This window comes from Saccopteryx leptura, chromosome 3 (genome assembly GCF_036850995.1).
Source record: "Saccopteryx leptura isolate mSacLep1 chromosome 3, mSacLep1_pri_phased_curated, whole genome shotgun sequence".
In the NCBI taxonomy this organism is placed as follows: Eukaryota; Metazoa; Chordata; class Mammalia; order Chiroptera; family Emballonuridae; genus Saccopteryx; species Saccopteryx leptura.
The window spans coordinates 89,357,361-89,380,448 of NC_089505.1; the positions used below are offsets into that span (position 1 = coordinate 89,357,361).

The window sequence follows — 23,088 nt, forward strand, 5'->3', positions numbered from 1 at the left end:
AGCTCGGACAGGTCAAAGGACTTGCCCAAGGTCATAAAGCTGAACGTAGAGGGGAGGCCTGGAGTGGAATCCAGACTTCCAGTTCCAGGGCAGGTGCTCTGGACACCATGTTTGCCCACAGGTTCTGAGGGCACACCGCCAACCGGGTGGGGGCTAGAACAGACAGGCAAGCATGCGTAGGGAGCAACAGACAGGGCAGTGGGAAGACTGACAACCAAAGGGGAGACAGAGACATTCTTAATTGGAGGGTAAGAACAAAAAGCTTGGCATCTGAGGGCAAAGAGCCTTACCCGCCTGAATAGTCCCCACGGCGTCACCGTGCACCTCATTATCGTTAACAGCAGGGAAGAGTCTGTTTGGTGAGGGCCGGTGGAGTCAGCAAATAAAAATACAGGACTCTCTGTTAAATTTGCATTTCAGATAAACAACGAATTATTTTTTAATATCGGTATGCCCCACGCAATATTTGACACATGCTTTTACTAAAAATTCATTTGTTGCTGATCTGCAATTCAAATGGACTGGGTGCCCTATATTTTATCTAGCATCCCTATGTTCATTACATGCTTGGTTTAAAAAGGCAAGAGAGTATGTAATGCAGTCCAGAGAGGTTTCCTTCCAAAATTGATAACATAAAAAAGTTGGTGCTTACATGATCCTCTGTAACAGATGTAACAGGTAAGAACTAGCTAAATGGCATTTGAGCCCTGGTCAGGGTACATCCAAGAGTCAACCAATGAATGCGCAAATGGGTGAAACAACAAATCAATGTTTCTCTCTCTCTCTCTCTCTCTCTTCAATCAGTCAATAATTTTATGCTAAAATAGACTTAAACAAAATAGAAGTTTCTCTTTCACATAAAAAGATAATTTCAGAGGTTAAAGGTCCTGGGATGTCATAGTGGCACCACAGTATCATCAGGGACCTGGGCTCCTTCTACTTTTTTCTTCCATCATTCTTAGCATATGACTTCCAGTCTCACAGTAGCCTTGTGAGCCAAAGAGTTGCTGGAGCCCCAGAGATCACATCAGCATTCCAGGCAAGCAGCATGGAGCAGACAGGGGAAGAATATGACTAAAGCACATGCCTGCTGCCTATCCCCCTTTTCATCCTTTTTTTTTTTTTTTTTTTTTTTTTTTTTTTGGTATTTTTCTGAAGCTGGAAATGGGGAGAGACAGTCAGACAGACTCCCGCATGCGCCCGACTGGGATCCACCCGGCACGCCCACCAGGGGCGACGCTCTGCCCACCAGGGGGCGATGCTCTGCCCCTCCGGGGCGTCGCTCTGTTGCGACCAGAGCCACTCTAGCGCCTGGGGCAGAGGCCAAGGAGCCATCCCCAGCGCCTGGGCCATCTTTGCTCCAATGGAGCCTTGGCTGCGGGAGGGGAAGAGAGAGACAGAGAGGAAGGGGGGGGGGTGGAGAAGCAAATGGGCGCTTCTCCTATGTGCCCTGGCTGGGAATCGAACCCGGGTCCCCCGCATGCCAGGCCGACGCTCTACCGCTGAGCCAACCGGCCAGGGCTTCATCAGTTTTATATGATGACTTTTCCTTTTATCTCATTGGCCAGAACTTAGTCACATGGCCATATTTAGCTGCAAGAGAAGCTCAGAAATGTAGTGCTATAACTACATGGTCACACTAAATAAAATCAAGGGTCTGTTACCAGAAGAGGAGAATGGATATTGGGTAGGCAAATAGACAACAGAACACCATGTCTTCTTTCCTTGTGTATTAGGACACCCAGTCTACAGGAGGGTGTTGAGCCCGCTTTTTAAAAACATAGGCACTTTTAATGTGCCTGCTATTTTGTTTTATAGACTTCACTTGTTATGGTTCTAAACCACCAAGGGCACAATTTACTATAACAGAAGAGTAATAAAATAAAGCAGCAGATCAGGTTTTTTATTCCCAAGATCTAATTAAGAAGAATGTTTTTTAAAGAGAAGAGTAAACTCCTTGAAGAATACCTTCCTGGTCCCTGTGGACCTCCGCAGAGATTGTAATTCAAGATTATAATTCAATTCCGGCTTCGTCTAGATCCTACTGTGTGCCAGTTGTGGTAGGGCACCAGGGGACAAAATTATGTGAGGGGCCCCCACCATTGGGGTGCTTGCTCACGGAGGTGATAACTGTGTGAGCAATGGCTTGCGTGGGTGCCTGGACTCCTCCCCTGTAGGTGGGATGAGGAGAGAGACTGCAGCACCGAGGAAGGAGGGCACTGGAGAAATCTTTCACGTTCCTGACAAAACTCATCCCACGCAGGAGAACTGCGGTTCGCCGATCCTCCCTCCACATGGGCCTTAATGACCTTCACCAACTGTTAGAGCTCTTACCAGGGACTCGTGTTTGGGGGCAATTTTCTGAGTCTCCTAAAGTCACTCAGTGATTCACATGGGTCCCTGGAGTTCTACTGGTAATATTTCACCTTTTAGGTTTAGTATTATATTAAGCAAAACTCTTAAACAACAACAAAGGAATTCTTGCTTTGCACCCCATCTTTTTGTGTTCAATGGGATGTGTCTCCACGTCAGTCACAGGCCCAGGCTTTGGAGGCTCCTACTACCAGTTCCAGAGTGTGGGGTGGACGACTGTGGCCAAGTGACCTTTTGGCATTATAAGCTCAGTAACTACTTTGAAGAAGAAAAGAGAGGCAGCACATTTGCAATTAAGGAAAGTTTCCCAGGCCATGGCCGGTTGGTTCAGTGGTAGAGCATCGGCCTGGAGTGTGGAAGTCCTGGGTTGAATCACCCTGGTCAGGGCACACAGGAGAAGCACCCATCTGCTTCTCCACCCTTCCCCCTCTCCTTCTTCTCTATCTCTCTCTTCCCCTACTGCACCCAAGGTTCCATTGGAGCAAAGTTGGCCCAGGCACTGAGGATGGCTCCATGGCCTCTGTCTCAGGCGCTAGAATGGCTTCGATTACAGCAGAGTAATGCCCCAGATAGGCCAAGCACTGTCCCCTGGTGGGTATGCCGGATGGATCCTTGTCGGGTGCATGCGGGAGTCTGTCTGCCTGCCTCCCCACCACCCCCCGCCCCCGCTTCTCACTTCGGAAAAATACAAAAAAAAAAAAAAAAAAAAAGTAAGTTTCCCAGGGGTCAGTGTTTTGCAAGAGAAGCTGGCTAGGAGGGGGGCGAGGGGGGTTTTGCTTCCCCTGACCTGCTGACCAAGAGTAAGGTAGGCAGTTAGACACAAGCAGAGCGAGCAGAGCAAGGACTGTAGGACAGGCAACAGAAGGCCACGGGGTGGAAAGCCCCAGGTGCCTAGTAACAAGGAAAACAAGACCCCCGCCCCGAGGGTGACCTCCCTCCCTTAGCTGGTCATGTAGTTCAGACCCCCTCATCTTTCACATCACTGTTCCTGTGAGTCAGACCCTCCCCTGACCTTCCTCCCCTACCATATCGCTAGTCATGTGGTTTTAGACCCTTCCAGAGGAGGAACAAGGGCAGGAGAAGAGCCTCATATGGCAGGCCCCTGTGTAAGCCCTCGCGCGACCACTCCCTTCAGAATGAATCCCTAGATCGAGGCCTCACTGTTGCAGCTCCAGGCCCACAGAAGCTGCAAAAGCAGATGAGGGGAAGCCACCGATGACTTCAGCCAGCTGCACTGAGTAATGACCCCTGCCCTGGTGCTGACCAATCGGTAGAGACCACGACTGGGGTGTGTGTGTGTCTGATGAATATTCTAATCAATCCTCCCCTCGGACCTCCCCTAAGATCTCCCCCCCCTTTAAAGACCTTAGGCCTGAGGTCCCAGGGTGCTCTCCCTTCCAGAAGCACGTTTATACCTTTCTCTTTCTCCTTCTCCTTCTCTTTTCTTCCCACAGGTGCGTTTTCCTTGCCTCTTTCTTTCTCTGAAGCTCTAAGGGACCCCATGAGACTTGCAACCAGGGGAGCAGTGGTCAGCGGCAGCTCGTCCCGGGCTCACCCCCTGAACCTGTCTCCATGCCCCCTTTTCTCTGACTTTCTTCCTGCTCGGCCAGTGAATTCTTCCTTTACTTGTTGTGCTGTGTCTCCTGATGTAACTCTTTCTCTCAAGAATCGAGGTCTTGTCACGTCTCTGGTAGCAAAAGGATCTCTAAGGAGAGTATTCAGAGGTCAGGTCCATGCCCCTCCAGGGCCAGGGAGACAACGGCCTGGGGTGCAACACCTACCCGGGAACTCCAGAGGTGGGGAGGGGCGCCTGGTAAACGCAGCAACGTTCCTTTCCTGACAGCCAAGGTGGGAGCTTCTGGGGGCCAGGCGTGGGTCTGGGAGAGTCTTGGATCTTCCCAACGGGCCACCTGGAGGGGAAGGAGGCCTGAAGACATAGTCTGATCTCCAGGGGTTGAGGGTGGAGTTAAATAACAGACCAGCCAGAGAAGGTGTTTTCACTGGAACCAAGAGAGCAGGGGTGAGCTGTAGAAGGAGTCCCCAAAGACCCTTGAAAGCGCCCCCAGCTGAGTATAGAGCATTGTCCCAAGAGGCCAAGGTTGCGGTTTGATCCCTGGTCTGTGCACATACAAGAAGCAACCAATGAATGCATAAATAGGTGGAACAACAAATCTATTGCATATTTCTCTCTTTCTTCTCTCTCTCTTTCCCTTTTACTCTCTCTGTAAAATCAATTAAAACAAACAAACAAGCCCTGGCCGGTTGGCTCAGCGGTAGAGCGTCGGCCTAGCGTGCGGAGGACCCGGGTTCGATTCCCGGCCAGGGCACATAGGAGAAGCGCCCATTTGCTTCTCCACCCCTCCGCCGCGCTTTCCTCTCTGTCTCTCTCTTCCCCTCCCGCAGCCGAGGCTCCATTGGAGCAAGGATGGCCCGGGCGCTGGGGATGGCTCTGTGGCCTCTGCCTCAGGCGCTAGAGTGGCTCTGGTCACAATATGGCGACACCCAGGATGGGCAGAGCATCGCCCCCTGGTGGGCGTGCCGGGTGGATCCTGGTCGGGCGCATGCGGGAGTCTGTCTGACTGTCTCTCCCTGTTTCCAGCTTCAGAAAAAATGAAAACAAAACAAAACAAAAAAAACAAACAAACATAAAAACAAACAACAAAACCTTAAAAGTGTCTTTCCTGTGATGGGCTTTGAATAACTGCAGGAAGCAGCCAGGCCAGCCCCTGACCTGCCAGCCCGGGTAGACCTCACCTGACTTCTTCCTGCCCCTCTGCAATCCAGGAGGCAGGGACTAGCAAGGGAGAAACTTACCAGCAGAAAAACAGGACCCCAGTTCCTTCCCACCAGGGCCGGGGAGAAGCTGTAACTGGAATTTTGACTATTATATGGGACTAGGGGGGGTGGGAGGGGGAGTTAGGTTTAATTTGAGCATTCCAGCCCGTTTGTGCTAGCAGTGTGTATGTGTGTGTGTGTGTGGGGGGGATAAAGTTTTCTTTTGCACTCAGTGAGTCCCACCCGCTGCACCCAGAAACTTGAAAAACATGCCAGGGTTCAACTCCCAGTTGCAGGGACTCACAATTGGCACGTGCATTAATCAGGGCTCCATTTACACTTCCTGCCTCACCTCTAAATACCTGTTCCTGCGCAGCTAGTTCCAAGGGCCGCACTCATTAGTGTTCTATTTGTCATTCAACTATTCTCCAGGTACCTGGGAGCCCCGCTCTAACGTTACTCAACGTCCTGGAACTTAATACAGATAGACTCATTTGGGGCTTCACCCACGTGACGCTAAATTCTAGAAGAGTTAGGGAAACATCACTGTCACATAACCCACCCAGTTGCATGGGTTCTGGGAACGGCGCGTTTTGGAGGCCTTGGCGTACGTCTGAATTTCACGTGTCGTTTATCTTGGAACAGGGACACATGTGAACTCAACCTTCTCCCATTCTGGACCGGTGCTCAAGGCAAGGTATCTGAGCTAGCACATAATTACCCTCCACCTTAAAACGGCAGCTGCACAGGTGCGGCGGCATCGAGCGGGCTATGGGAGAAGTGGAGACAAGATCTGGGTCCTTGAGATGTTTGCTGTGTGGACATGGGCTGCTGTCCCAGCTCTGACGAGTGTCAGTCTTGAGGATTAACCTCCTAGGATGTCCCCATCCCCATACAGTGTAAAAGGGTAATTGACTTGTCGTAACCCCTGGGCACAGGATACACCTGGGTTAAATGACACTATATAAGCCTCTCAGCTCCACATCCACGGGATGCTGCCCCAGTGTGATGGGTTTTTTTTTTCCTTTTAGTAATTTGTTTCAGTTGTGGCAAAGTACATGTAACATAAAATGTGCCATGTTAACCACACGTAAGTGTTCAACTCAGTGACATTAAGTCTTCACAATGCCGAGTAACCGTCATCCCCATCCATCTCCACAACTTGGTTCCTCTTTCCAAACAGAAACTCTGCCCCCAATAAATACCAACCCCCATTCCCTCCTCCTCTCCCCTGGCACCCACCATTCTGCTTTGTCTCTCTGAAGGTGCCTATTTTATTTAATTTAATATTTTATTCATTTTAGAGAGGGGGGGGGGAGGAACAGGAAGCATCAACTCCCATATGCACTTTGACCAAGGAAGCCCAGGGTTTTGAACTGGCGACCTCAGCGTTACAGGTCAATGCTTTATCCATTGCGCCACCACAGGTCAGGCTGAAGATGCCTATTTTAGCTATTGCATATCAATGGAATCACACATTTGCCCTTTTGTGTCTGGCTTCTTTCATGTAGTACCACGTTCTCAAGCTTCATCCATGCTGTAGCGTGTACCAGTATTTCCTTCCTTTTGGTGGCAGAATAATATCTCATCATGTGGATATCCCACATGTTGTTGATCTACTACATTTTTTCTGTTGACTGATTCTTAGGTTGTTTCCATCTTTTGACAGTTGTGAATAATGCTGCTATGAACGCTGGGGTAAAAGTATCTGAGTCCCAGCTTTCTTCTTTTTAAAATGTATTTATTGATTTTAGAGAGAGAAAGAGAGAGAAACAGAAACATTGATCTGTTCCGGTATGCGCCCTGACCGGGGACTGAACCCACAACTTTTACTTATTGGGATGATACTCTGACCAACCAAACTCTCCGGCCAGAGTTGAGTCAGCTTTCAACTATTTGTGTATAAACCTAGAAGTGGACTGGCCATAATCCTCTAGGAATTCTCTGTTTAACTTTGTGAGGAGCCTCTAAACTGTTTTCCACAGCTGCTGCACCGGTCCACGTTCCCTTCAGCAACCCGTGAGGGATGCTGTTTCTCCACGTCCTCACACTGTCCCTTTTCTGATTGTTTGATTCCGGCCATCCTCGTGGGTGTGAAATGCTGTCTCCTTGTGGTTGTGGTTTGCATTTCTCTGATGACTGATGACGTTGAGCATCTTTTCACGTGCTTATTGGCCACTGTGTATTTTCTTCGGGGAATAAAAAAGCTTCTATCCAAGTCCTCGCCCATTTTTAAGTTGGGTTGTTCAGTTTTCTTGTTGCTGAATTGTAGGATATTTTTTATATTAATCCCTAATCAGACATGATTTTCAACTATTTCCTCCTATTCTGTGGGTTATCTTTTCACTCTTTTGATAGCGTTCTCTCATGTACAACCAAATGTGACATTTTGCACATGTAAAAAAAAAAAAGTTGACCTGAGAAAAATCTGCCAGCTGACCACTATGCTATATTAACTAATTCATCCATCTAATCAATACGCATGTGTTATGGAGAGCCTGGTGCTGCTTGCTAGGGAGGGGTTTACGTTCATAAGATATAGTAGCCACCAGACAGCTCACCTTCAAAGTGTCTATTCTATAGTCTAATGGACAAGACACAGAAATCAGAGAGGCTGAAAAGCAATGACAATGACTATTGGCAGGTGCCATATGATCATTTCAAACACATGAGCTCAGTCGATGTGACCAGAGAGACCCAGCATCCAGGGCAGGTCAGGGCAAACCACACAACCCCCTTCCTCTCACCTGCTCCAAACCACACAATCCAATTTCTCACCAGCAATCGATACGTCCATCCTCTCAGTACATGCAGTGTGACATCCAACTCGACAACGTTAACTTGAGGTGTTATAACATCTGCAGCTCATTTAGCCCCTTATCAGGTCACGGTTATAGTCTAGAGAGAGAGAGAAAGAGCGTCTTTGTGGTTTTCAGACAGAGGTAAACACATCACCAGCCCCGCCTCCCGTGGAGCCTACGTCGCCAAATCGAGTCACAGAGAATATTTCATTGAGCATGTATATTAGGTCATAGGTTTTTTGTTTTCTTGATAATCTGGATTTCGAAATAATAACTTAAAAAAGTGACTCCTTGCTGTTATATACCATCGAATTTAATGAAATGAGATCCTACAAAAGAGTGAAAAGACAATCATTTACACGAGCAAAAAGGGTATTTTTGAAAGGCTTCATCTTAAATGCCTATGAAGAAATTTCCGAACATGGATAAAATGAGTTTATAGAAGGGTTAAATTCCTGGACGAGAGCAGCAGAGACCTCCAGCACGGAAGGGTCCTGAGCCGTGGACAGACGAAAGCTTATCAGAAATCGTGGTTGCTGAAATGAAGGTAAGTGCATGGGGGACATATAATTTCTAAAATACCTTTTGCACAATGTGTTGCTTTTTTAGCTGCTTTTCTGTTAGGTAAGGCAGGGAGCCTCACTGACAAGCTTTGCCAGCTCTCCCTACTTGAAGGTGGGCTCCCCTGTGAGAGTCTAAGCTCCCTGCAGGTAGCTCTGTTTCCTGGACCCCCCCCCCCCCCCGCCACAGACTTGTTTTGAGAGCAAGGAAACCCACTTGCTTAAGCCCTTGATCTCCCTTGCAGCATCCTTGATTCTCCCTGCCCTCCTCTCCTCTCTCCTGCATCTAACCCATCGGCGAGCCCTGTCAATTTGCTTCTTGAGCCTTTCTCGGCTGAACATGGGGCCTCCTGTGTACTGACCAGGTGTTTCTGAGACTTGGACATCTGAGACCTGACTCACCCTGGAGGAAGTGCCCTCTCAGGGACAGCCAATTCCTAGACATAGTAAATGATTCACCCTGGAGTGCACATTTCACATACAAACCAACCCATCCAGAGCCTGCACCTCCACCCTCCTCCTCTATGGGGCTCGCACACTCAGGGACCTCACCTCCTGCCCTAATCACCCAGGGCAGGTGCCAGATAGTCAGTGCCAGCCCCTGTGCCCCTGAACCACTGAAACAACTCAAACTGGCCAGTCCAGGCCTGCTGACCTGTCTGCCTGCAGAAACCACAACACAGAGTCCTGTCCATGTTTCCCCTGCTCCCTCTGCTCTGTGACCAATCCTGGGGCCACTCCACATGGCCGTGGGGGTGGCATGGACTGCAACAAACTATCTTTCCAATGACAGTCATCTCCTGAATAATAACACATTTTCAAACACCTTGGAGTTGTGTTCTGTGGGGGAAACAGCTGTGTTAGGCTTGCTCGCTGGTTTCCCAGCTGCAAGCACTTTGCATAATTAGTGTGTGAGCACGTGGCAGAAAGCCATCTGTGTGTGTCTTTGAAAAGCTATGGGTGCTTTCCCTCGGTAGCGCCTCTCCTGGATCGCTCTCCTGCCACTGTGAGGTACAGTTCCCTGACTCCCTCAGTGGCCACCTTGAGGAGCGGTTTTCCTGATCCCGTGCCTTCCACTGCCAAAAGCAATTTTTCTTGTTCGCTCACCTGTCTCTGCGAGCCTCCAATAAACAGATAATGGTCCTATGCTTTTAGGCTCTGCAGTTCTTCTAAGGTCTGTCTGAATCCAATGTGCACCTGCCTGGCCTCGGCCACCAGCATTCCACCAAACTATTTCCTGCCTCAGGACCTTTGCATGTGCTATATCCTCTCTGCCTGGAACACTCTTCCCCTAGTTTGGCCTCTCTCCTGCTATCTCAGCCAGATGGCATCTCTTGGAGAGGCTTCCTTAACTAGGCAGCTGGATGTCCCATTCCATTTTCCTGTTTCATTTTCTTCATTGCACTTGTCACTCCATGTTCTTGTTTATTGTTTGTCTTCCCACCCAGACCCCCACTGGGAGTCGAACATAAGCTCTTTGAGAACAGGGGTCTTGTTCACAGTGGTGTCCCCCAAGTCCACACCGCCTGGCATGTAGTATTGGACAAATGAACCAGGGGCACCTTACCTGTATCTCCAGGACTGGAGAGGGGAGGGATGGGGAGTGGAAGGAGTTGATGAGTGCAGAGATGTCCCCTGCTGTGGTCCTGCAGCCAGGTGGGAGTGGCTGGCTCAACCGAGGCTCTCCAAGTCCTGGCCCCAGACCAGGCTACTGCAGTGTCTGTCTGGGCTGGGAAAGCCAGACAGTGCCTGCTTCCTGGACGAGCCGGCAGGAAGCTGTCTCTGTCTCCTGAGCACCAGCTGCCCAACACATTTCCCCTGCAAGGGTGCCCTGTCCTCCCCTAGACCCCCGGCTCACACACCGCCTGCTCCCCAGGCGGGGCTGCCCCCAGGCTGCGGCTCCTCTTGGCCCAGATGCTATGCAGCTTTCGCTGGTGCAGAGATGTCTGGGGAGGCGGCCAGCACTTTTTATCTTTTCCTTTCATCTGCCAGCCGAGAGCTTTTCCCTTCTCTTGCCTCTTAAAGCTAAAAGCAAGAGAGGTTGACCTTGAGTACAGGTGGTGCCTCTTGCTTTGTTACTCAAGGTCCCCTGCTCTGGTTCACATCCAGGCCGGTTGCTCCCCAGTCTTCTCTCTTTTTTTTCTTTTGACCTGCACACCCCCCAGGCAGCCTCAAAATAAAATTTGGGATATTTTTTCCCCCTGAGATCTGGCTCAGGCAGTAGTGGCATTGCTAGTTTTCCCCAAGGGCACCAATGCACCTCTTCAGATGGTGGCCAAAGTGGCCACTCGGAGAGAATGTTCCCAGAGCTGCTCAAAGCCATGTGCAGAGTAAAGGGGACTCCAGCACCTGAAGTTGGAGGCTCTGGCTCCCCACCTTGCATCACATTCATTTTTTTTTATTCAGTGAGAGGAGGGGAGGCAGAGGCAGACTCCCACATGCGCCCCAACCAGGATCCACCGGCAGATGGGCGATGCTCTGCCCATCTGGGACATTATTCTGTTGCTCAACAACCAACCTCTTCTTAGTGCCTGAGATGGAAGCCATGGAGAGAGAGAAAAGTGAAATAGGAAGTGGTAGAGAAGCAGATGGGCACTTCTCCTGCGTATCCTTACTAGTATCAAACCCAGAACATCCACATGATGGGCCAACACTCTACCACTGAGCCAACTGACCAGGGCCCACAGTCATTTGACAAGCACATTTTGAGGGTCCATTCTTTTTTCCCCGATGTGGTAAGGTACCAAAGAATTGAAATATTAGTATCAATATTTTAGGAGAAAAAGTCAGGTTTCTTGTCCTTTCCTTTCTGTAGGGAGTGAGGGAAGAGAAATGTGAACATTTCCTGGCTTGCAGAGACATACTGTGTAGGAAACCCCCTTTTACTAGGAAGATTAAAGGGCATTTTATAATTTGGGCTAAGCATACAGAGAGATTTTGTAAATATGACTTTTATACTTGTGTGTGATTTGCACCAACTCGGGATAGACGACAGCATTATATTGTAAATAAAAAGATTTTGTACTAAGTTTTGAATGGAAGTAGAAGAAAACTTGAATTCCCTCCCTTCCCCCGCACCTGTGGGGGGGAAGGGAAGAGAGATTAAGCCTTTCCTTTCCCTTTCTTTCCTTCTTTAAATGGGCCATTCACTGACACTTATCCCCTGGTGCCATGCAGGCTCCCCCTCCCATCTTGGAGGAGTATAGTTAATGTATATACCTCTAGACAAAGGGATAGCAGATGAACACTGAAAAATTTGGGAATGTCTTTTAATATGTAAAACAACATTTTTCACTATTGTGTTACCTTATAAGTTTTAATATATAGAAATTTTTTTATAAATCCTATAGACGAATGTTATAAGCTTGCTAATGAATTGTGTCATCTTCCCCTCCTCCTCCTTTTCCTGCCAACCTGCTTGTGATCAAAGGTATATAACCTGCCTCAGGGCTGTAGTCTGGATGGCACGATTTGGGTCAGCTTTGCCCCGTGTTGGTCATATGCGGCTAGCATATTAATAAATCTCCTCCTTTTAATAAACTCCTTAAAAATTCATTTGGACTTGGTGTCTCTACGTAAACCTGGTGGAACGGTACTTTACAACAGTTAGAAGCAGGGAGACAGTCAGACAGACTCCCACATGTACCCGACTGGGATCCACCCAGCATGCCCACCAAGGGGCATTGCTCCTTTGTGGCCAGAGCCATTCTAGCATCTGAGGCGGAGGCCATGGAGCCATCCTCAGTGCCTGAGCCAACTTTGCTCCAATGGAGTCTTGACTCCAGGAGAGGAAGAGAGAGATAAAGAGGAAGGAGGAAGGGTGGAGAAGCAGATGGGCACTTCTCCTGTGGGCCCTAGCCAGAAATCGAACCTGGGACTTCCAAACACTGGAACAACACTCTACCAATGAGCTAACTGGCCAGGGTCGAGGATCCACTCTTTGCTAGACATTGGTCAGCCAGGGCCTGTCTCACTGGACCAGGCAGGGACTGTGGTCATATCAGTGTTGTATCCCTATCCAAGCAGGTGTTTTTGGAGCTCATTGTGTGATAGTGCAACAAAGCATGCTGGGACCACTGAATATCCACATGCAAGAGAATGAAGTGGAACCCACTACCTCTCACCCACTGCCTCTAGAATACATAAGAAATTCTAACAACTCAATCATCAAACTGAAAAATGGACAAAGAATCTGACTCGATTTCTGCAAAAAAGATATACAAGTGGCCAATAAGCACATGACAAGATGGTCAACATCATGAGGCATCAGAAAAATGAAAATCAAAACCTCAGTTAGATCCCACTTCACACCCATGAGGATGGCAGGAATAAAAAAAGTCAGATAATAACAAGTGTTGGTGAGGATGTGGAGAAACAGAACACTTGGAGATTGTGGGAGTGTAGAATGGTGCAGCCAGTGTGAAAAAGTCTGGCAGTTTCTCAAAAAATTAAACAGAATAATCACATGACCCAGAAATTCCACTCTTAGGAATGAAAACATACATCCACATAAGAACATGTACAAACACGTTCATAGCATCCTTACTCATGATAGCTAAAAAGTGGATGGACCTGTCCATGAACAAATGAATGAATAAATAAAATGTGGTATATCCACATCAAATATTGTTTAGCAATCAAAAGTAAGCACTGTACATGCTACACCATGGATGACCCTTGAAAACATTACGTAGATACACACACATATATATATATATATGTATGTAACATATGCATATATAAACAAAGGGCCACATAGGGTATGATTCAATTTATAGGAAGGGTCCATAATAGGCAAATCCACAGAGAGCATATCAGTGTCTTAGGGGGAAATGGGGCATGACTGCTAATGCAGACAGGGTTTATTGTTGGGGTGATAAAAAATGTACTAAATTGATTGTGGTAATGGCTGCACAACTCTGTGACAATACTAGAAACTGATGAATTGCACACTTGAAATAGGTGAATGGCATAGTGTGCAAATTACATCTCAGGAAAGCTGTTATTAAAAGTAAAATCATGTCATAAAAAATCCTGGACCATCCAGAGGGTTAAGAATCTGCTAACTTGTTGTTTGTGGTGGGCAGAATGACTCTGTGAAGATATCCAGGCTAGAATGTCCAGGGCCTGTATAACAAACGGACTCTGCCCATGAGACTAAAGGTATAGACTGACACGGGGAGATTACCCTGGATTATACAAGTGTGCCCATCTAATCACAAGAGTCCTTAAAAAAGCAGAGGCCATTTCCCAGCTGGGTCTGAGAGATGAACCTAAAAAAAAAAAAATTCATAGCACTTGACCTTCTGGTGCTGGCTTTGAAGATGGAGGTTGGGGGCTACAAGCCAGAATGTGGTGTCTCTGAAAGCTGGAAATGGTCCTCTGCTGACAGCCAGCAAGGAAACAGGGGTCTCAGTCCCAAACCACAGGACCTGAGCTCTGCCAACACCCATCTGATCAAGAGACAGGCTCCCCTAGGAAGGAACGCAGCCCCGCCATTCCTTGGGTTGAGCCCATTGAGACCCATGGGGGACTACTGACACGCAGGACTGTAAGATAATATACCTTGTGTTGGTAAGCCACTAAGTGGTGGCAGATTGTTATGGCAGCAACAGAAAGCCAATCCATAGCTACTTCATGTAGACTTTGCAAAACCAAGCTTAAAAAAGAAAAGAGAACAGATTGCGGAGGTCTCTCATGTCTGGGGAAGGAAAGATCTACTCGTGGCTGAAAACCCACGACACCTGTTCTCTCCCCCACCGGAGAAAATCAGAGTGAGCAAGTGGGGCTGACTGAGTGAGTGCTGCCTAAAAATAGAAGCCCCATAGATGTCTCTTGTGAGTCATTCATCACTTTGGGTCTCGCTTTCTACGTCTGCAAAGCAGGCTGTTACCCTGACTTCTGCCTACCCCGCAATTTAGGAAGACAAACAAAATCTGCTCACAGAGAGAGCTCCAGTGCCCTCCTCCCTATGGACAGGCACAGTTCAAGTCACAGGACCCCTACAGGGTATCACTCCTTTCTCTGGTTTCCTTCAGAGCATTTTGGGCACAGCTGGTCCCGGCTGAGGAGGCCTCGAGTGTCCACTGTTGGTACAGCAATGAGTAAAGCTTCCGGTTGGCCACCGTGCTGAAGCCCGTGACCAGGGCCAAACGGACGGGGTTTTAGATTTTTAGTTTGGCGGGGGCAATACTCACACTGGATGACACCCAATTGCTAGCATGATGGGAAGAAAGTGAAGCAATGATCCAGATCAGACGAGAAGGCGCCGGGTCGAGAGGAGACGGAGATAAGCAGGAAAGGTGAGGGAGAAGGGTAGAGACTCCGCAACACCCAGTGATGCGTGGGGGTAGAAACTCTCTCTGCGCCTTTCCATCACTCCTCAGACCCCGCCCCACAAGCATGCAAGTCAACACCCACATTTTCTTAATAAGCTGGTTACAATCGACTGGCTTGGGGATGTTTTTAAAATGCCTTCAAGGTACCTGAAGATCTCCTTTGTGATGGGTGCATAGGGATGTGGGAAAGGTCCCCTCTGCTCATTTCAGTTTCTGGGCACCCGCCTTTTCCCACCTGTGTTTCCCTTGGCCTGGGTTCACATCGCTGCATGGGTGTATGGTGCACCCAGGACGACAGAGCATGGTAAAGACTCCTGACCAAGAGTCCTGGTATCCCCCAGTCCGGTTTGGCTGGCTCCTGCCCACCCCTGCTCCTCAGTCGTGGAGGCAGCCAGTGGGTACTTGGCTCCTTGACCCTCCACACATGTCCCACCCAGGATGGCTGAAATCCTTCCTGAGTCCCAGCAGCCCACTGCAGGCCCCCAGATGGCCCTGGTCTTGGGGACAGTGGGGCCCAGCCCCCTTGGCTCTCCAGCCTTCCTGGAACCCTCTTGCACAATGTCCTGTGTGGTAATCATGTCTGTTGCCCCTACTTAGTGCTGCTGGCCACTGCCAAGTTCCCTCTGCTCGTTCCTGACCCTCTACCTCTCCTGGAACCTTCATGAAATACAAAGCTGCTGCAAGCTTTCGCTCTGGGATCAGAATCCCCTCTTTGGTGGTGTCTGGCATTCTTCAGTAGAGATAGCCACGCATTCTCCTGTCTTCTGTCTCTGAGGTGGGAGGACGATGGGTCTGGAGAAGGGACAGAGTAGGAAGGAGGGAATCCATGTCCGGAAGGTGGTCCTGGGTGGTCTGGCTGGCCAGTGTAGCAGTGTCCCTGCCTTAACTAAACCAAGGTCACTCAGGGTCTACTGAGAAGCAGGAGGAAGCAACTGCCTCTGTATTGACAGGGGGCACACCTGGGCACACTCACAGCACTGGGGGGATGGGGGGAGAGTGGGCACAGGGCTGCTGCAGGGCGGGGGTTAGGCACGGCATGATAACGGTGAGGAGTGGGCCCGAGGACCTGCGTACCATCCACTGAGTACGGAGAGATGCCGCGGAGCCGGTGATCTCACACACCTCACTGTCACCCTGCAGGGCCTTCTTCCCATGTACTGTCTTGCCAATAAAGCCACAAGGGTGTAGGCTACCAGTTCCTGAGCACTCATCACAGGCCTGATAACTCCTGAGGCAAGTACTCTCTCATTGTACCCTTGGTACAGATGAAGAAACTGAGTTTCGGGTTACAGTATTCAAGGTCACGCGGGTATAAGCAGAGATTGACAGCTGTCTGGTGGGGGCATGACAACAGCATGCTCTCCGACCCCTAAGTCATTACTTCTGGATACTGAAGCCATTCATTCAGACCACCCACACAGCTCAGGGATCCTGTTCCCAAAGCTTTGTGCCAGAGTCTGGGGTGGAGCCAGCAACCAGGCTCTAGACTTCCTCCACGACACAGTCACTCGCGTGTATCAGGAAGCAGCCAGCCCTGCACAGCAGAGCCCAGGAAGATTAGACAGGCCACTTGCCCTCCCTTTTCGCTCTGAAGTCCCGCGGACTGGCGCGAACCGGAAAATCGTTCCGGAGGCCCCGCCTCCTCCCCGCCCCACAACCCCAAGCCGGGGGCGTGGTCTCGCCCGAGCCTCCGCCTCCGTCTCCGCCGCGCGCTCCGGGCTCGGTCCCGCTGCGCGCGCGCCTCGCCCGGGGCCTCGTTGCTGGCGCGCGCCCCTGCCCCGGGGATCCCCGGCGCGCCGCCGGGGCCACCTTGGTGTGGGGTCCTGGCCCGGTGGGTTTGCTGCGCTTCTGCGCAGGGAAAGGGCGGCGGGCTGAACCTGTCCGCGCACCCTCCCGGCTCGCCGTCCCCGGCTCCGCGGGCGAAATCCCCGCGAGCAGCAGGCGCGGGCTCGCGTGACGCGCACCTGTCGGGTCAGGCCCGGCCCGCGAAAGAGGATGCGCGGGGCCCCGGCCTGAGCGCGGCCCGCCGCGCCCCGTGCCGCCCCGACGTTCCGCGGAGCAGCGGCCGGCTCTGATGGGAGAGACGAAGTAAGCTGCCTCCCCCGCTTTCTGTCTGCGTCTCTTGGCCACAGGCGGGCCCTCTGGCCGGACGGCGGCCGCGCGCGCGCCCGGCGCGGGACCAGAGGTCTGTGGGTCGGGCCGCCAGCCTGGGAGGCCGGCCATGCGCGGCTGTGCAATCCTCGGGCGCTTTGTTAGGAAGAGTCACCTTCGCCACCACTCGCCTGCCTGCAGCCTCAGAGAGCCAGGCGGGCCAGAGCCTGCCCGAATTCCTCTCCCACCCTCTTTCCGCAAAATAAATTGTTAAAGTTCACCGGGGCAGATCCCTGGGCATAGGTTCTATTTGGTGGTGGTTCCGCAGCAGGCAGCCAGGACCCTGGCAGGAGAGTCCAGAGGGACAAAGGGGGTCCCTTCCTAGGCTTCTTGGAATTCAATTCAGTGAAGAGTAGAAACCCAGTGCTTTTATCCTGGGATCTGCTTAATCTTGTGCGTTAACCCGCAGGTTTCAATCAGCGTTTCCAATACACTGATCCAATGAATAGTTTTCCAGACGTAAACCTGCCCGGAGATCTGAAAAACAGCTCAGTCAAATTTGAACGTTTTGCCAGAGATGAGGAATTCTGGAAAAATCATGAGGCAGAATTCCTTGCCCACCCACTCCCCTGTTCCCCCCACCGGCCCGTGGCTCATGAAAGGTAGCGGCTGAGAGAAAGCTGCTGCATAGTGGGCATGTTTTAAATTCTGCCTTCTCTGACGCGATGTATGGCTGGCTGATAGAATTTTTTAGTTTATGTGGCTAATCTTTTGGTAGATTTTAAGAGCACCTGGGATTAGAAACGCTCAGTGTTTGGCCTGCACACAGCTCATTTTTTTTCTGACAGCTTTTTGTGTAACTGTTTCTTTGAGGTACAAGGCTGCTCAATAAATAACCACTCTAGGCAAACATTCAAGTTATTTGTATCCAAAGGCTGGAGTTTACTAAGTTATTCTTTCTTTCTTTTTTTTTAGTGTTTATTTTATTGATTTTTAGAGAGAGCAGGAGAGCGAACATCTGTTTCTGTATGTGCCCTGACTGGGGATTGAACCAGCAGCCTCTGCATTTTGGGGTGATGCTCTAACCATCCAAACTACCCAGCCAGGACCTTACTAAGTTATTCTTATAGTCAGATGGTTTTAGGCCAGGTAAAAGGGAAACAGTTAAATCTGTGAGCAAGGAAAGGGAAACCAAGAGACACTTTGGTCACCTGTGGCTTGGTCATCCGTGGTTCGGCCACTTCTCACTTTATTGATGGACTTTGAACAAGATGAATGCCATCACCTGTGAGCCAACTTCACCTGGAATCTGTCTAGCCCTCACCCAGGGGCAGAGCAGGAAGTCTGGTTTTACTCTTTTTGCTGCCCAGAGTTGGGAGCCAGGTGGCTGTTTGTCTGGGAGGGTTCTTACCACTGTTTCCTCCCTCAGTATTTTCATAGCTATGTTCTGGCTCCCTCCCCCACAGCAGGAGGTTAAGGAGAGGGGATGGTCCCTGTTTTACAGCTGGAGAGAAGGCCCTCTGCAGTGGAGTGAAAGCCCAGCCCTGCGTAGGTAGGGGTTTACTGTCCTCCTGTGTTCTTTGGGCCAGATTATAAACCCCTCAGAGGCTGGGCAGGGACTTCTCAACCGTCTCAGCCTCACCTCCCTTTGATCTTTTGTCAGTGCCGTAGGGAGGTCAGGAAGCTGTTGATGAGCTAGCTGTTCCTTGGCATTTTTTTTTTCTGCTGTGCGGTGCTTAATCGGTCTTGCAACTGTTCCAAAAAGCTAACAAGAAAAGTCCCTTCACTGATGCTATTGGTTTCATAAAAACTGGAGCTAACATTTCTTGGGTGCTTACTCTATGCCAAGCATCGTGCCAAGTTCTTTATACAGATTGCCTCATTTTGTCCTTATCGACTTGTTTTCCTACTCTATGGCGAGGTACGGAGACGTTACATTACTTGTGTAAGGTCACACAGCTACTCTGTGGCCCAGCAAGGATTTGAACCCAAAGTTCTCACACTTAACTGGTTCTCCAGAAACTGGAAGGACCTTTCAGGTTTTAACAGAACAACTCAGGCTTAGACACAATGTTTTCATAACGTCAGAAGGCAGAGGAGAGTGAATCACTGTTAGGCAAAATGGACCGAGGCCATTTACAGCAGGGTGAGTGTTCAGGGACACTTGACCTCAGGGTGTAGAGCCGCCTCCCAGCCTGGGTAGCTGATGCAAGAGAAATAGCTTATCTGTTTAAACCACTGATGTCCCATCTGTTGGAGGAGCAGGATCAGTGTCCACACTAATACAGTGTTATACATGTTGCCATTTGGGGACGTAGTCACGCATTTTAAAGATTAGGGGGAGTAAGTGCTGCGCCAGCCCTCCTGTATTCAAATCCTCTCATCTCCAGGGGTGCCTGACCTCCAGTAAGTCATTTTACCTCTGCACCTTCATTTCCTTGCTACTCATTCTAAAATTGGGGACAATAATAGTACCTACCTCATAGGATGTGGCATGATGCATGTCGAGCTCTTAGCCTGGTATTTGACATATAATTTAATACTCTATAAATATCTCCTATTATTAATAGTATTGTTACGTGTAGTAAGCTGCTGCGAATGGGTGCTGTTTCCCAGTGCTTGAAGTCACCATTAGAGATTTGTCCCTTGGTGCCATCATTCACATGCAGAGAGCTCAGACACAGGTGACAGTGGTCTTGTCCAGATGGGATTTATTTGTTCATTCGGCAGATATTTCTAGTGCGCCCTCCAGGTGCCAGGCCCCTTTCCAATATTGGAGGTATACAGTGAACAAAACACAAAAACCTCTGTCCTCATGGGCACTTACATTCTTGAGGGGAGAGGTGACAGACAATAAACAAAATACACATACTTATCACGTGGTGTCATAGAAAGTGATATATACTATGGAGAGAAATGAAGCAGGGGATGACATGGGGGTGGGAGGTTTACAATTTTATAGTCGGCTGAGGAAGCTTCCCTAAGAAGGTGACATTTCAGCGAAGACTTGAAATTAGTGAGGGGGCTGAACCATGTGGACATATGTGGGGAGAAGTAGGTCAGGCAGAAAGAACAGCAAGTACAAAGGCCCTGAGGCAGGAGGTTGGGCGGCTGGAGCCTAGAAAGGGCAGGGAAGCAGGCGAAGAAATCCAAGAGGTAGTAGGTGGGCAGCCAGAGCCTGTAGACCTTGCAGGCCACTGAACATTAGAGAATGACATGGTCCTACCCAGACTGTAAAACGGCCACTCTGCTGTGCTCAGGGGAAGGGAGGAACGGGAGGCCATGAGGTGGTTTCTGCAGTGTACCAGGCAGTCATGGTGGGGCTAGAACCCGGGGGGAGCAGGGGAAGGTGAGGGCAGTGGGAGCTTCGCACTTACAGTTTTGAAGACAGAGACTAGGATTTGCTGACACATTGACGACCCCAAGGTTTCTGCCCTGAGCACCAGGAAGGAGAGAGGTGCCTTCTAAGGAGAATGGGAAGATCTGCATTTGGAGCAGGTTGGGAGTTAAGTCAGTTTGATTTTAAACATGAAAAGTCTTACAGACATCCAAACTAACGGCATCAGAGTAGCAGTTGGTTGTCTGAGTGTGGCATTTTAGGGGGGAAAAGTCCTGACTGGAAATCAAGACTTGGCAGAATAGGCCAAGTGTGCTGGTAAATGTGTAACAACTAGCTCTGCAGGGGGTGGGGGCTAGTGGGGGAGCCTGGTTTGTAGCTTTGCCAATACCCGCTGTGTAAACAGGCTCGCTGGCCAAGGTCAAGCCCATGCGTTAGAGTATCTTCGCCTTACAGATACAATAGATGTAAATAATGTCAAGAGCATTGCTAATAGTAAAATATAACAGAAATAATTAGGAAGTCATGAGTTTTTAGTATGTATTACCCAATATAATTGATTTAGTTATAAATTTGTATAATTTGGTTGCTAATAATGTCTATGTTTCACAACTGGCTTGGAAAATTCCTAAAAGTTTAGCAATTGAATCTTGTGTGCAGATACAGGGAGGCTCCCGCGCACACCGTTTGGGTCATTGGGACCCAAGATTGGTACCAAAAAAGGTGACAGGAAAAGGGACTCTCTGAGATTAGGAAAAAGCGCCCCAGAGGTGATCTCACTTCTTTGTCCTCAGTCTAGCCCTGGGCGGGTCATTGATGAGGGTCTGACCCACGTGTGCAGGTGTGTGCGTGTGTGAGGGGTGGCACCAATGGGCCCCAACAAACAGGAAAGAGTGCAGGGAAAACACTTGAGGTGGTGATTATAGGAGGGACGGGGCATGGCCCCTTATGTTTTAGTTAAAATGGATCTTTAATTTCATTTGTTTTACTCCTACACATTCTTTTAAAAATTCCAAACTCATGGGCTGTGATTTGAAGAAATCCTCCCTCCTTCCTGCTGGGCAAACAGAGTTGATGTCACAGGTGTGGGCGCTGCGTTGGGAGAGGGGGCAGGGCGGAGGCGGCGGCCCACTGACCTTTACCTCCAGCTCCTCTCCCGCCCCCTGGCTGCCGGGAACAGAGGGCCAGAGCTGCTTCCTCCTGGGGTTTCCCAGAAACCGCTGGAGCGCCCGCGGGGGCACCGCTGTGCATGTGCCCCCCAGAGCTACCTCTTCCACCTGGGCAAAAACAAAGACTGGAAGCCCATTCTGCCCCAGGCCCTCTGGCTGGCCAGTGTCCGCAGCTGTGTGGAGGTCAGCAGAGCTGTGCTTTCAAAGGTGAGTCTCCAGGGCACCTGGTGGGAACCCCCAGTCTGGAGTTGGGGGCAGTGAAGGGTGCCTGGACCATGGACATGTGTCCTGTTGGTCTTGCAGCCAGGATGCCCTCGGACCCCCACACTTGGCAGTGTAGTGTGTTTCTGGCAGTTGTTGTAAATTAAACTGCATCTTTTGCACACTTAAGGTAAAGCTTCAAAGAGTTTTGTCTTAACTTCTGTATGACACTTTGTTATCAGCACACTGCTTCGTATTTTAGTCCTGTGTTTCCCGGCCTGCCACACTGGGCTAGGGCTGTCAGCACCCAGCCACTACCAGAAAGGCGGTGGCGTCTCCTGGTACCAGAGGGTCCTCTCCTTGCCTTGGAGAACACAGCACCTACGGGCAGGGCAGTATGGTAGCGATCCTCTGCGGGATCTCGTCATTTCATGGGCGAGGACGGTGAGGCACAGCCAGGGGAAGACTGGTCGTTCAGGGTGACAGGGTTGTTTAAGCAGCAGGACCAGGGCAGGGATCACCACGTGTTCCAACTCACAACCCGATACTCGGTCCGTCCTGTCCTGTAGCTGCCCAAACTTTTCACGAAGGGTTTGCTTCTTTATTAATTAAGAATAGACGAGAAGTGCAGCAGGGCCTGTGGTTAGAACGCCACTTCCCTGCTTTTTGGCTCACGGCAAGGATGTGACTTTAGAAGAGTTGTTTTGCAGCACATTCCTGTCCAAGCAGGCGAGGAGGAGGGCGGAAGTGCTTCAGAAAAACCTTGCAGCGCAGAGCCTCGTGGCGGGAGAGGGGGACGTCAGTGGGGGATGTGCTGGAGCAACCTGGAGCAATGTGCTGGTGTCCCTGTTCTCACATGAGGAAAATGTGGGTCCGGACTGACTAGGTGACTTAATTAGGTCATATAGCTAGGCAGTGGCTTTGAGCACAGGTCCTCTGAGCAAATGCCATGCTCCGTTGTCACAGGTACTGAGGCTCAGGCTTTGTAACTCAACAGTTGACTCCACCTACAGTTTTCTCACCTGTACGGTGAGCACCACTTCAAAGGCTCATTCCCAAGGCGGTTTTGAGGAAAGGTGGAGACCGGGCATTTTAATCCCCTGCGCACACTGCCTGCCCAGTAAACATTAGGTATTATTATTGGGCTCTTGGAAGTGAGCGACCAGTTTTTGCAGGGGGGATGGGCAAATCTAAATTACTACAGGCTGTTTTGAAAAATCCACGTTTGCACCTGCTATGGACTGCTGAATGGGAGGACTGTTGCCTTGGCGAAGGGAGCCAGAGGCAGGTATATGTGTTTTGATTCTGATGTCCCCTCTGACGAGGCTCTAGACTCAGCGCTCAGTATGCCAGAATCTTGCAATTCAAAGTATGCTTTTTGGACCGGCTGTCAGCGTCTCAGGCCCCTCCCTGGACCTTCTGGGTTGGAATGTGCATTTTAAA

At 50.0% G+C, this 23,088-nt stretch overlaps 1 protein-coding gene across 3 annotated transcripts in view; it reads left to right on the forward strand.

The window, feature by feature from the left end:
* Window positions 1-16,563: 16,563 nt before the first annotated feature.
* Window positions 16,564-23,088, forward strand: part of H6PD (hexose-6-phosphate dehydrogenase/glucose 1-dehydrogenase) — a 30,728-nt gene continuing 24,203 nt past the window's right edge. The window contains exon 1 of one of the 3 annotated variants that reach the window (XM_066374975.1): window positions 16,564-16,935. In XM_066374975.1, the coding sequence (XP_066231072.1) occupies window positions 16,922-16,935 (14 nt within the window). In that variant the 5' untranslated portion in view covers window positions 16,564-16,921. Of the gene's footprint in view, window positions 16,936-21,015; window positions 21,652-23,088 lie in introns of those variants that run through there. The other 2 variants (XM_066374972.1, XM_066374973.1) reach the window with 2 other exon arrangements.